The 12,774-nt window shown below is 39.3% G+C and overlaps 1 protein-coding gene across 1 annotated transcript; it reads right to left on the bottom strand.

The window, feature by feature from the left end:
* Window positions 1-5,277: 5,277 nt before the first annotated feature.
* cunh11orf96 (chromosome unknown C11orf96 homolog) lies at window positions 5,278-6,759 on the bottom strand. The gene has a single exon (XM_069163361.1). The coding sequence runs from the start codon at window positions 6,389-6,391 to the stop codon at window positions 6,008-6,010; it is 384 nt and encodes a 127-aa protein (XP_069019462.1). The 5' UTR covers window positions 6,392-6,759; the 3' UTR covers window positions 5,278-6,007.
* Window positions 6,760-12,774: the final 6,015 nt, after the last annotated feature.

The following is a 12,774-nucleotide window of genomic DNA, read 5'->3' as shown; positions in this document are numbered from 1 at the left end:
TGAGTCTCAGCCTAAAATGGAAAAACTCATTCAGAGCAAGACTCTGGACATCTGGGACTTCTCACTGGTTTTTCAATATTCCCCTTAACTCTGAAGCTAAGGAAAGTGCACTGTCTATAACACATAATTACAAATTAGTCACAAACATTTGAAGAATATGTTAACAGAGTTTATATAAGAACACATTTCTTGCAAGATTAAAGAACACTTTTTGTCAGAAACAATCATATTTTATTTTTTTGCTTTAAGATTTGCCGATAAATGAAGTCACCGAATTGACTCTGAGCATATATCCCACAGTATAGATATATATTGTACTATTTATATTGCTGCAATTGTCTTCATTAAATCTTGACAAAGGTTGACTAAAATCCTTCATAAAGGCATCATCAACTTGAAGTACATGAACCCAGCTTGTCTGTTTTTCAGATCAAGGATCCAGTGTAAGTATAGCATCTATTTCCTTTTCCTTAAGGCTTGATGGCAAACCAGAAAGATTTAAGGGAAGAGAACACTGGGGGAGGAGGTATGTGGGTCACCTTCTGTTTTGCATCCATAATCACCTCTTTTCTGCAGCACCAGGGGGAGATGAAGAGCTTAGAAATAAAGCTTTGAAATGGACAGAGGAATGAAAGAAGCACGCTGAATGTTCTGGACGCTTTCTTTGTCCCACCAGACTCCCTCTTCCCTAAGTCATGAGACCAGAATGTAGGTTAGGGATACTTCTGTGAGCACGCAGCTGCTAAAACAATATACACACTTGCATACACATATTGGATGCACGAATGTTGTGTGTGCATGCATGCACCACTTTTGGTTATTTACAGATCAATCATTAGTGACCCCTCCTTTTTCAGGGGTCAAGGTTCATGCGTACGTAACTGTAGCCAGGGCTGCTCATGGTAAATATTGCCTGAGAAATAAAAAACATGAAGACATATTTTGGCAGCAGTTTAAACATATTCTGCTTTTCAGCGCTGGGTTTTCAGTGTTATTTTAATGCTTTCTGCCCCCGTCTTTCTGTTGGTTCAACAGTCTGGACCAGAATAAAATATGTGAACTATTTAATGGACTTTCATGACATTTAAGCACCAACATTCATTGTTTCCAAAGGAAGAATCCCAATAACCTAACAATAGTAACTGAAGTTTACCACTTTCAGTTCAGAATACCTTTTAATGACTAGATACCTAAAAAAATCCACTGGTATAATTCCTGTTATATCAGCATTAGCATTCAGCTAAATATAGCCTTGCCGATGCTGCATTTACGGTATACAGAAATTACTGACTTGTAACTGCTGTTAATGTGAACATCCAAGTAGCAAATAGAACTTTAAAACACGCACATACCTTAAAGGGAAAACAACATGGGTTCCCGACCTCAGTTGAAGTCCATCAAAAAAGGTAACCACACCTTGTTTTATGCTAATTTGCAAAATGCACACACGTCAACATGTCTGTGGCTGTAAAATGAGCTATCCTTTGGTTATTAAGGTATTTGTCACTTTTTCATCCAGACAAGTTTTTGTTGTTGTTTCGGCTTTAGACTGTTTTATTTTGAAAATATTAGAAGGCTCAAAGTATATAATTGCTAATTTTGGAGTTCATTGCATACCTTAGTGGACACCAACCAGAAACCCAGTACCCATCACATGTATATATAAATGTCAATAGATTCATAAAAGACAGAAACAGTACAAACACACAATACCTTGAAGCTGTCGCTGATCAAATGTTCTCCAGGCTGTGGGTGGAATCACTGAGCAGATACTTTTAACTTGGCTAAGAGGAATCTTGTTCCAGAGCAAATATTGCACCAGTTATTATTCATGCTGACCTCTCTGTGAACACACACCAGAACAACCTTGTCAGGATGTAAATTAGGTCTTTTTTATGTCATTGAAGTGGGACAGTCCTTATTCATCTTGTAAGTTGCAGATCTTTTCTGATCTTATTGACCCTAAAATAAATCTGTCTGTCCCTGCAGACCAGGCTCCGGGCTTCTGTGTGTTTTGCAAACAAGGAAAACAACTAGCTTGTTTTGGGAATATTCTCTCCTTATTTTGGGGACATTTTGTAAACATGCAACCCTCAGAGTGCTTTTCAAATTAATCAAACTGCAATTAATTAAAGAAAATGTCAAATTAAATCAAAATATGCTGGATCCTGAATAAAAGTAGAATGCAGCAGGCTTATTTTATCATTTAAAAGCCTTGAGAGTGCATACAAGTGCACACACTGCAAGGGACAATGGGAAGCAGACAATTCATGATCATAAAAAAAAAGAAGAATTAATTATTATTTGGTAAATAATAAATTGTTTATGCAAGACCAGGATCTCATTATCACCTAAAAGCTGTTTATGTCCAAGCTCTGTATTTCATACTGCTGATTGATGATGTAACACTGTTTTAACTTTAAACACAGTGTGGGATGATATTCCATCTTGATGAGGAATTATAGCTGTCTTTTGTTCACTTAAAAAAAAAACTCATGGATGTATGAGAATCAGTGTTCTCATACAGTACATATATGTATACATATAAATCAAATACTGATATTAACAAAAACAAACAAAGAGAAAATTCTTAAAAGCAAAACTCTGAAACAAACTGTAAAGGGTAGCAGGCAGGTGTTTACTTATTAACGCAAAAAAATAATTTAATCAACTTTGAACTTGCAATATATACATATTTCTTTCATCCTGGGATGATATACAAACTATATGCAAACTTGCCCAGAGGGGCTTCCTGTCAAGTCTGACCTGTACTTTCCACGAAAGGTTTCAACTCTTCAGCTGTTGATTCCAAACTGGAAAAGAAGACAGAAGAAAGAAGATGTTCACCTGCATTTGAATAATTGAAGGTGTCAGAAAACCTGTACAATAAGAGGCTGTATCCGCTCCCAAAGTGTCATGACAGTAGTGAACTTAAAGCAGCCATGTTGCCTTTCTAAATTCATGGCATCCCACCAAAAATAAGGGAAAAATGGCACTTGCGCATGTTCAGCTTCAGCTCTCAGTCAGTTTAATCATCAAAGGTTATGTTGCTTGTTAGCTGACCAAATATAGTTTCTGTACAGTTTGTTCAATGCGCTACATGTTGTATTTATCAGATAAAAGCCCTCTCATGCTATTTTGTCTGCTGCCAAGTTGTTCACAACAACATAAAAAATGTCAAAGGGGTCATATGATCCTTCCATGAACTCCTCTACACTGGTTTCCTGTTGATTTTGGGATATCACTGTTCGCTTTTAGGGATCAGCTTGGTCTGGCCGTTACTCCGAAAATTGTACCCTGGATGGATTAGTGTGCAGTGGCAAGACCATCTCTTTTAACTTCATATTAAACTTTTCATTTAGAGGCAAAAAAAGTGGAATTGTTTGTCCCCAGACATATGTCAGTCTCTTCACAAATGTAAAAATCATTCAGGCCCAATTTGGGTAAAAATCTGTCTTCATACCATATATTTCATTTAGAAAATGAAGCATCTGTCACGCAGTCAGACAGTGAAATTAATTAAAATTAAAAATATGTCCTCATATATAAGATTTGGTTGGGAAAAGAAATGATTTAGTGATGTTCCTGCAAACTCACTTACTTCCTCTGAAGATTAAACTAGACTGCTAAAGAAAGAGGGCAGAAAGTGGAGGCATTAATTAAATCAATCTGTCACCTTATAGCACATGATGACAAATATGATTCTTTTTTCTCTCTTTTCCAAAGCGATCTCCCACTTGTGTAACGAAATTCCTGTGACGCAGATGTTTCCAGAGTTGCACTGTCACACAGTAATTGTGCTGTGGTTTAGTGAAGTATGACAGCTCTACAAGCACCAGAAAAATAATGACTCAGGTGTGTGTTTGTGTGAGGGATGAGGAAAGAGTTGTGGAGACCTTCTATGTGCTCCCAGCTGGTCTTCGTCCATCGTACTGAAGGGCTGTTGTTGAAAAGAAGTGCAGTAATGCTTTGCAGTTGGGTCAGGGTTGTCACACCTTGTAAGTTCATGATTGCTTCCTAGGCTGGCAGTAACCGACCATACCATTGGTCTGACATACACCAAGAGATGAGAGAATAGTTGCTGGCTATTGTGAAAAATTGCTGAAGAAAGAGGCCAGAAATATTCTGTATTTTTCCTATTGTCTACCAATACCATGAGCAAACCCAAACCAACAATGAAATAAGACAACTTACTAGTCTTTGCCATAGACTTTCTTTATTGCCCCAAAACTATAAAAACATGCTGATGAGCCACACATTTGCACTGGGTGACATGTTTCCTTCATAGGGACCTGAAATTTATTTGGAGTCAATCCAAAATGCATTATCTTCATACAGAAGTAGGAGTGAAGTGGGCGAAGGAAATCACAAAAGAGAAAGACTTATATAGTTGGCATAAGTTTGTTCATAGGACTTGTTGGCAATAAGAAAACTAAACATTAATTATTCTATCCTCTAACTGTAACATTTCTCTCTGGCTCACAAACGCTGATCTCCACTCTATGTCACTCTGATTGCATCTCCTCGCCACACAAGTTATGCAGCCCTTCACTTAAGCCAATATACCTCTGGAGAGGACGTCTCTCTCCTCTTGCAGGTTTACTTAATCAGAGCCTATTTTTACCCAAGCAGGTTCTCAACTCCAACCCGACAGCATTGTCTCCATCCGCACCATGCGGCTGACTTGAGCTCTGATTGAAGTTGGGCATCATGCTTTACTTGTCATCAAGTGGACTAGGGGAGGAGGGTTATTAGCAACAGGAGGGATGGCTGCAGAGGCTCCAGAGAGCACTTTTCTCTGCAGGTTGCTGTGGCTGAGTTCACTGACGAGAACCTGACATTACTGAAAGTGCGTCACCAGCCAAGCAAACAAGCATGCAGCCGACACGGGTCAAGAATTGAGTGTTTACATATGGGTCAGACATCTGCTTGTCTTAAGCAAGTTTAAACACTGCAGATGGACAGTTGGTAAAGCTACATCACTTCTCACTGCCTGTCATCCTGGTGTTATCATAAACCTTTCTGATGGGATTTCATCTCTTCATCCACAGTGTTTGTGTCATATATGAACATTTTTGGGTCAATAACATTTGCTTGGATCCACTTTCTTATTTCTTGTCATTGTTTGCTGGTAATTTTTTTCTGTGTAAAGATTTGAAAGATTAAAGTATCAGTTTGATGGCAAAAATGTCACATTATCCTTGAAACAATTTTTTTTCTAAGTCTGTGCTTCCTAAATAAAACATTTTAAAAGAAAAGAAAATACTTAAAAATATGAATATTTGGAAATATTTATTAAAGTACATATGACAAACATATATGTATAAAGTAAAACAAATACAAAGTATAAAGGTTATGATTTTTTTGGAAAGTCTATACAACTTGAGAAGTCAGAAAGAGCAATAAAACATCTACAACTCCACTTGGTTATAATGAAAATATGAGAATAAATAAAGACATCTGGAAAGGCAGTTCTTTTACTCAGAAACTGAAGCAAGAGCAGAGATTTGATTGACTGTGAAGCTGGAAAACAAGAGCTCGAACTCCTGACAAAGCTTTGTGATGGTACTCTACTGCTCCAGTGTCACTAAGTCACTATACTAACATTTTTCAGTCTTTTTTTATGACTAGTCGAGTAGAAAAATCTGGATTAAACAAAAATGGAAAAATATCAGTTATCTCTCATCTTTCAAGTTTTTCTCTGAGACATCTACAGTAGAAAAAGGAATACATTTGAAGAGTGGTGTGTTCAACATTGCTTCCATCATCTGCTGCGTTTACACTCACCATATCTGTACACAGTATAACCAGCCTGTGGTAGACATCTTTACAGATATGCATTAAGCTGTATGTTGACATGTTAGTACATATTAAATGCAGATTTTTGTATTACAGCAGCAGCTTACACACACAGGCAGGCTGGCAGACAGGCTAGTTTGGTTCAGTTCAGTTGGCCTCTGTTTGAAGCGGCGTCAAGGCAAGTTGAGAAACATGGATGTCCCACCCATCACTGAGTGGAGTCGGAGTCACTGGAGTCCAGGCTGGCTTGTGTGGATGAAGTGGGGGTGCAGCTGTGATGGGCGGTTGGTGAGCAGTGGAGGGTCTGTGTGCTCCTTCGCAGGTTCTCCAGGGATTGTAAGAAGGAGCGGCGCGCCCTCTCCTCCTCCAGGGGTGAGGAACCTTCTTCTTCTACCTCTGCTATCTCAGCAAAGGTGACAGGCTGTGTTTTGAAGCGAGCCTCGCGAGGTCGGCGAGAGCGGCTCTTGCCCTTTGCTGGGCCCTTGGGGACGGGCAGCTGCTGGGGGAACTCCTCCATAGCTGAGGCCATGAGGTGAGCCGGCAGGACGTGGAAGCCAGAGGCCTCCATAACCATCTGACGCACAGCAGCCATCGTAGAACAGGAACCCAATTAATGTGAATTTAGATCAAATGTACGAGCAGGTGTGAAAGCAGCTGGAAGAAGACTGCTTTGAGACAGTCTCAGACTACTGCTTGTCTACTTCTGGTGCCTTGTCCTGCTTGAAGAAATATCTCTGCCTCAGAAGCAACAACAAAGCAAGGGTCCGTCAAAAGTCAAGCCAAACAAACAATCCTCCAAGTCCAGGCGCACTTAAGATGACCAGTCCTGAAGAAACAGCTGCTTTGAAGTGACTCTGGTCAGCTTCTGCTCTTCACCCTTTGCTGTGTTTAAACTCTGCTGGTGTCTGATCTGGTCTCTCCTCCGTCTCTCGTTTCGTGTGTATGAATCTCACTCTACTGAAACTACTGCCACAAACAGCTCCAGCTCTCTCTTTTATAGAAGCTCACTACCCACTCAGACGCTCTCTCCTCACTCCCTGTGTTTGCCAGGTCCCTCCCACTCCCCTCCTTTCCTCTCAGTCATGGTTCCGGCCCCTGTCAGCCCCTCAAAATAAACCCATGAGAAAAGAAGATCTGTGTGTGTGCTGGCTTGCAGGGGGCTTTGATGGATTTGTATTGGGGCAGACACATGTAGGGGCATGAATGGAGAAAGACAGTTGAGACCAACATGGAGACGTTAGCAGAAGTGGACCAAACCACTTGGATCAGACAAATGCTATGACAAGTTTTAGCCACAGTCGTTCAGGTTGTTGTTTTTAACTAAATGTCAATTTCTACTTCCTGAAACAGCGCTGTGCGTAAGTACACTGAGAGTCACTAGAAACCAGTCAGATTCTTTGGATACGTACAAATACCCGGCCAGTAAGGCCATAATGCAGAATATTTCAACAGGTAGTTGCTTGACTTGTCTGCTTAGGTACATACTCTACATACTACACACTCTTTTCTCTCAAACAAAATATATGCTTAAAAAGGGGTCGTGGCACCTTTCCCCTGAACTCACCCTGACAAGTGTGTCTGGAGAGAAACATGGCTGGCAGCAGGCTTACTGTGTTCACATTGTATTTATGTAAACACGACTGCAGGACAGACAAATAGCAGAACCTGTGTTGGTACAACAATCTCATATCTTATCTTGTGGTATCCACACATACACACTTGGTACCACAGACCAACAACAAACTAAATGTACAGTAACCATCAAACAAATCCAGCTGGATTTTATGTCATTGGTGGGAAGAAAACTGGAGCACCCAGGGTCTTTAGGGTACAAAATATTTTTTTTAAAAAAAGGCAAGTTTCTCCAGTAAAACGTAATCTAACTTAATCTAAAAGCATTTAGGTTGCAATGTTGTGGCAATTATGTCTCAGTGATTCTGTACCCAACGAAGTCGATTAATAAATTATGTTTACTTGCGCTTCTTTGATGGATGAGTTATGATCTTTTCTTATATCAAAGCTTTTGGGGATTGTGGAGGCAATGAAACATTTTCACTGTGGCCTATTTGTCTGCAGCACTCATCTTAATTAATTCAGTCCAACGTCTCAATTCAGCCAATAATTTTACAGTTAAATCTCTGATGTTCCAACTCAAACAATGAAGATAACTAAAAACAACATTGCTGAAGTAGAAACTGCACATCTGTCTGATACAGAAGATCAAACTCACACACACTAAAAACTTCTTTCATTTTCCCCACGAGGATTTTATTTACATAACGCATTCACTGGCCCCTTGACCTATGACCCTTACTATCACAACTAATGCTCACTCTTAACTTTTACCCCAATCTCAACCTAATTCTAACCCTAAAACCAATTACCTCAAAAGGCAGACTCAGTTTGTTTCCCCACAGTGACATATGTCCCCATGGGGTTGGTGTGCATTCAGGTTTGGGTCTATTGGGTTTATAGTTCAACACCCATGATAAATGCCACTGATTGTCTGCAGGTGAGCTGAAGGTCCTGTCCTAGAATAATCTCTACATTTTCTTTACGACTCAACAACAAAAAGTTATGTTTTGCATCATGTTTTTTAGTTTTGTCAGTTTTAATAAATTATATAAAACTTAAAAATGAGTGTAAAAATGTGTATCTGTTAAAACTAAACTACCTGAAAATACTGAATGAATGCTTTTGATTTTAATGTTTGTTCATGATTCTATCATCTGAAAATAGAACTGCTATTCTGACAGTAAAAACAGCTATTTTGGATGACTTATATTACAAGTATTAATAGTTTATTTCTAACACAACATTTATAAGGGTGACATCATGTCAGTTTTACATCGTACAGGTTTACAGAAATGCTGTGAGATATCCTTATCAGGCCTTATATGTAGTCAAAGTCTCAGTAAGTAAACAGAAACACCAGAGACCCGTCAGCAGTCACGTCATCTTAACTGTAACTGTAATGAATAAATGTATCAGTGTCACTGCTGACGGGGGCACAGAAGGCTGCCGTTGATTGGTTGGTTTGCTTACGTTCACACTGCAGCTGACAGATTTTTTTTTTTTTATTACCTCCACGTCTGACATGTTGGATGTTCGGAAGAAGAGATTTGCTATTTCATTACTTATGTAAAATCTCCAGTGACAGCTTCACTGAGCCTGTGTGGAAGACAGTGATACAGTTCACAGCAAGAAAAAGGAAGCAAGAGGAAAGAAGATGAAGTGATGCACCTCAGCTTGATGAGACCTCGCAGAAACAAATCCCACCACATAAAACAGATGTAGTAACAGTTATTATACTAAAATTAATTTATGCTTAATCACTCTGCAGTCTCTCAATACAACTGTTGCTGTCACATACGATAATGTCATGGGCAGAATCAAAGGCTGACACGCAGTGATAGGTTAGTTAATTGCCAGAGCAAAACTCATCACTGCCTCAGACGACACTGAAGAATGAAATAAAATAAATACTGTTACTTATGTAAGCTTATGTAGAAAATATATTATTGTATAATTGTATAATTTTATTTCTATCTAGCTCTATGATTATTATTATTCTGCTTAATTAATGTGCTCCCAAAGGAAGCTGTGAACTATACTAACTTTTATTCATGAAACGGTTTCATACATTACAAATATGAGACGGTCTGATTAGGATGATTATCATAATGCACACACAAAGCTCCATAAAATGAACTTTTCAAATGCACATGTAAGAAAACAGGGCGGTAGTCAGTGATACACACCTACAAGTCGTATCATAATCCGTTACGGCTGTCGGTGTCACAGTGGGCAAGGCAACATGAACGTAAACACCAGAAACTCAGGGGCAAACCTGAGTGTCATCCACAATTACTAATATTAACTTGTAGTATCACCGGCAGCGACATGTACACCATGCATTGTACCATCAATTGCACTGAGGTGACAACTTTTTTGCATTTATTGGATTGGCCTCATGGGCTTTCCTTTGCTGAGGTTGCAGAGTTGTCAGGGGTGACGTTACAGGTTAAAACGGTCTCCCCCATCCCCCCAACTGTATCGTCATGCATTCCTGTGATGATACCTCGGGAGAGTTAGACGGACACCATGTCCTCCTCTTTCTTGTTTCACACACACACACACACACACACACACACACACACACACACACACACACACACACACACACACACACACACACACACACACACACACACACACACACACACACACACACTCACAGCATGGAAATGAGTCCTGGATGTGAACTTGCAAATACCCCCTTGCTCTATTTTAGAGTAGATCGAAGGTCAAACATGATCAGCTGCCAGTCATGTGACATCACCTGACAGTGAACACTCAACCGTGTGTGTGTGTTTGTGTGTTTGTGTGTATGTGTGTGGGTGGGGTGAGTGTGTCTATGCATACACATATGTTACCCACTTCATTTTTAATTTTGTAACTCCACTTGTGAGTTTAGTTTCATGCTGGGAATGACAAGTGTATTGAGCGGGAACCGAGTAGGCCAAGAGCTAAGTGTGTGTGTGTGTGTGTGTGTGTGTGTGTGTGTGTGTGTGTGTGTGTGTGTGTGTGTCCTTGGGGAGGACTTGTTTTCCTAAAAGTCCCTGACAAGGCTGCATGTGCTGTATACAAGGACAGAGTTTGGCAAAAACAGTGGTCAGAAAAGCTTTTGTCCTGCAGTCGTCTTTTATTCTGTTGTTAAAACAGTTGAATTTGAAGTGAAGTGATAAGTGTAAAATGACAGTTCCGTTTCAGAATATTTTCTGATATTCAACATCTAAAATTAAAAGCGTGTGTAAATGGTTGTCCTATTATTTCGGAACCTTTCAAATTATTCTGTTGACATAAGTTTGTGTTTGTACTCTGATACAGTAGAAGTCATGAAAGTATTTTTTTTTTAATCTTACACATCGTAGCTCAGATAGCAAAAAAAAAAGAAGAAAGAAAGTCAGACAAGATGAGCTAGGTAAAAACTCCATGTTGGATGCAAATCCCACATTTAAATGCTGCAGCAGATCAGTGCATCACTGCAGCCTGTCATCCTCCTACCATCCAAATGGGAGGAAGGAGAGTCATCTATTCAATACAATACATCGATAATTGGTGGGCTTTGCATATAGAGGTTGACCTTACTGCTAACTAACGCCATGATATATCATACCACAACTACCTCATGACTTATTCTCTTTTCAGATATTTAACAAACAATGTTACACAAAATAGAGTTCTGCCTTTCACTCTTCTATCCTGTATCCTGTTTCCAACAGCTGATGGCATTTTCAGGTGAATACTTCCAGCAGGGAGCAAGGACAAAGGTGGCTGAGCAATAAGCCCCTTCAATCCTCCTGTTGATTACCGACATCACCCTGGTCTCAGCTCCAAAACAACCGCACACTGCAGCACTTTAGAAATATATTGATACTTTTCTTTGTTTTGACTTACACATTTTTTTGTCTAATAATTCATCAAATGACTACATACAATATAAAAAAGAATTAACAGAATTATTAGCCAACACTGGAATATGTCAACAATTGTTTTGCCTCCATTTGCTTCTCATTTTGTTTTTACAGCACATTTACTTAATGGCTCCGATAGACTGCAGCCTGCACAGTACCAAACCAAGCCAGCTCAACTAGCACTATCAGAAAGATTTATCCTAGTTTTGACACCCACAAAACTATGCCACCATGTCACTGACGGGAGTAAAGTGATTGGAAATATGCTCATATTTAAATAGAATATACAAATTTACTGAATGTGATTCAAATGTATCTTCTTTAAGAGGTGCTTATTAAGCGCAAATTCAAAGGGAGATCTTATCGGTGACACAAAGTGTATGAATATCACAGTAGTGGTTATGAAACATGGCTCAACTTTAATTATAGTACACTTCATTGATGTGTAACTATGTGTGTGTGTGTGTGTGTGTGTGTGTGTGTGTGTGTGTGTGTGTGTGTGTGTGTGTGTGTGTGTGTGTGTGCGTGCAGGGGGTAGAATTTCAAGGCTAAATGTAAGGCGTTGGTTTAGACATGAGTAGTTCATTTCACATAGACAGTACACAAATAGAGATGGTGGAGATGCCATGGCAAGAATTTGCAACATACTTTTTGTCAGTACAAAACTGATTTTAAAGGTTGTAACTCAAAGTGCAATTGCATGGATTAAACTCTTAGTGCAATTTACTCATGAATCACTGATTGTATGTGTGAAACTACATACATAATAAAACATGAGAAACATAAGACTATGGAATAAGCATCAAACATTAAAGATATGTCTGATTAAGCAGCAAGTTTGAGGGAGTTGTTGCTAGAAAAATGCAAGTATGAAGAATGTTTGAAAAAGTGCTCTGGCCCTGACATAAGCAGTAGTTGTTGGACCAAAAAAACTGATATAAAAAGGCACTGGCTGGTATTTTAAATGTTGTCTAAGGCCGTGCTATAGGCAAGGTGGATGGCATTGTTGGTCTGTCTTTCTACCACTTTGGTCTTGACTGAAATATAGGGGAGCTAATGGATAGATTGCCATGACATTTTGTAAAGGTATTGATATTCCCTGGAGGATTAATGCATTTGACTTTTTAGGCCCATGATCAGGTGTAATTAGTAATTTATTCAATAGACTTAATGACATTCACATCAGTTCAGTTGTACTGTAGTTAAGTGCTAATCAGCTAGTTAGCATGTTAACATGGTAAACTATGTGTGTGATGACTGTAAATATTTAAACCAGCTTAATACCATCATTAGCATTATTATTGTATTAACAGTGTCATTGTTACTGAACGGCAGCTTGGTACCAGGTGAGACGATCGGACGGACTGACACAGGTGGAGAGCAGGACCAGGGTTCATATACTGTCAGGTGGTGATTACTGAAATGAGAACCAGCTGTGCCAGCTGAATGAGGTGTGGTAGTGGTAATTCCACACCCTCCAGACACACACCAAAGCATA

This window comes from Embiotoca jacksoni, unplaced genomic scaffold (genome assembly GCF_022577435.1).
Source record: "Embiotoca jacksoni isolate LCO1_2020_lvr unplaced genomic scaffold, fEmbJac1.0.p SCAF_3, whole genome shotgun sequence".
NCBI lineage: Eukaryota > Metazoa > Chordata > Actinopteri > Embiotocidae > Embiotoca > Embiotoca jacksoni.
Note: the sequence above shows the minus strand (reverse complement) of the source record. Positions and strands in the feature narration are given on the sequence as shown.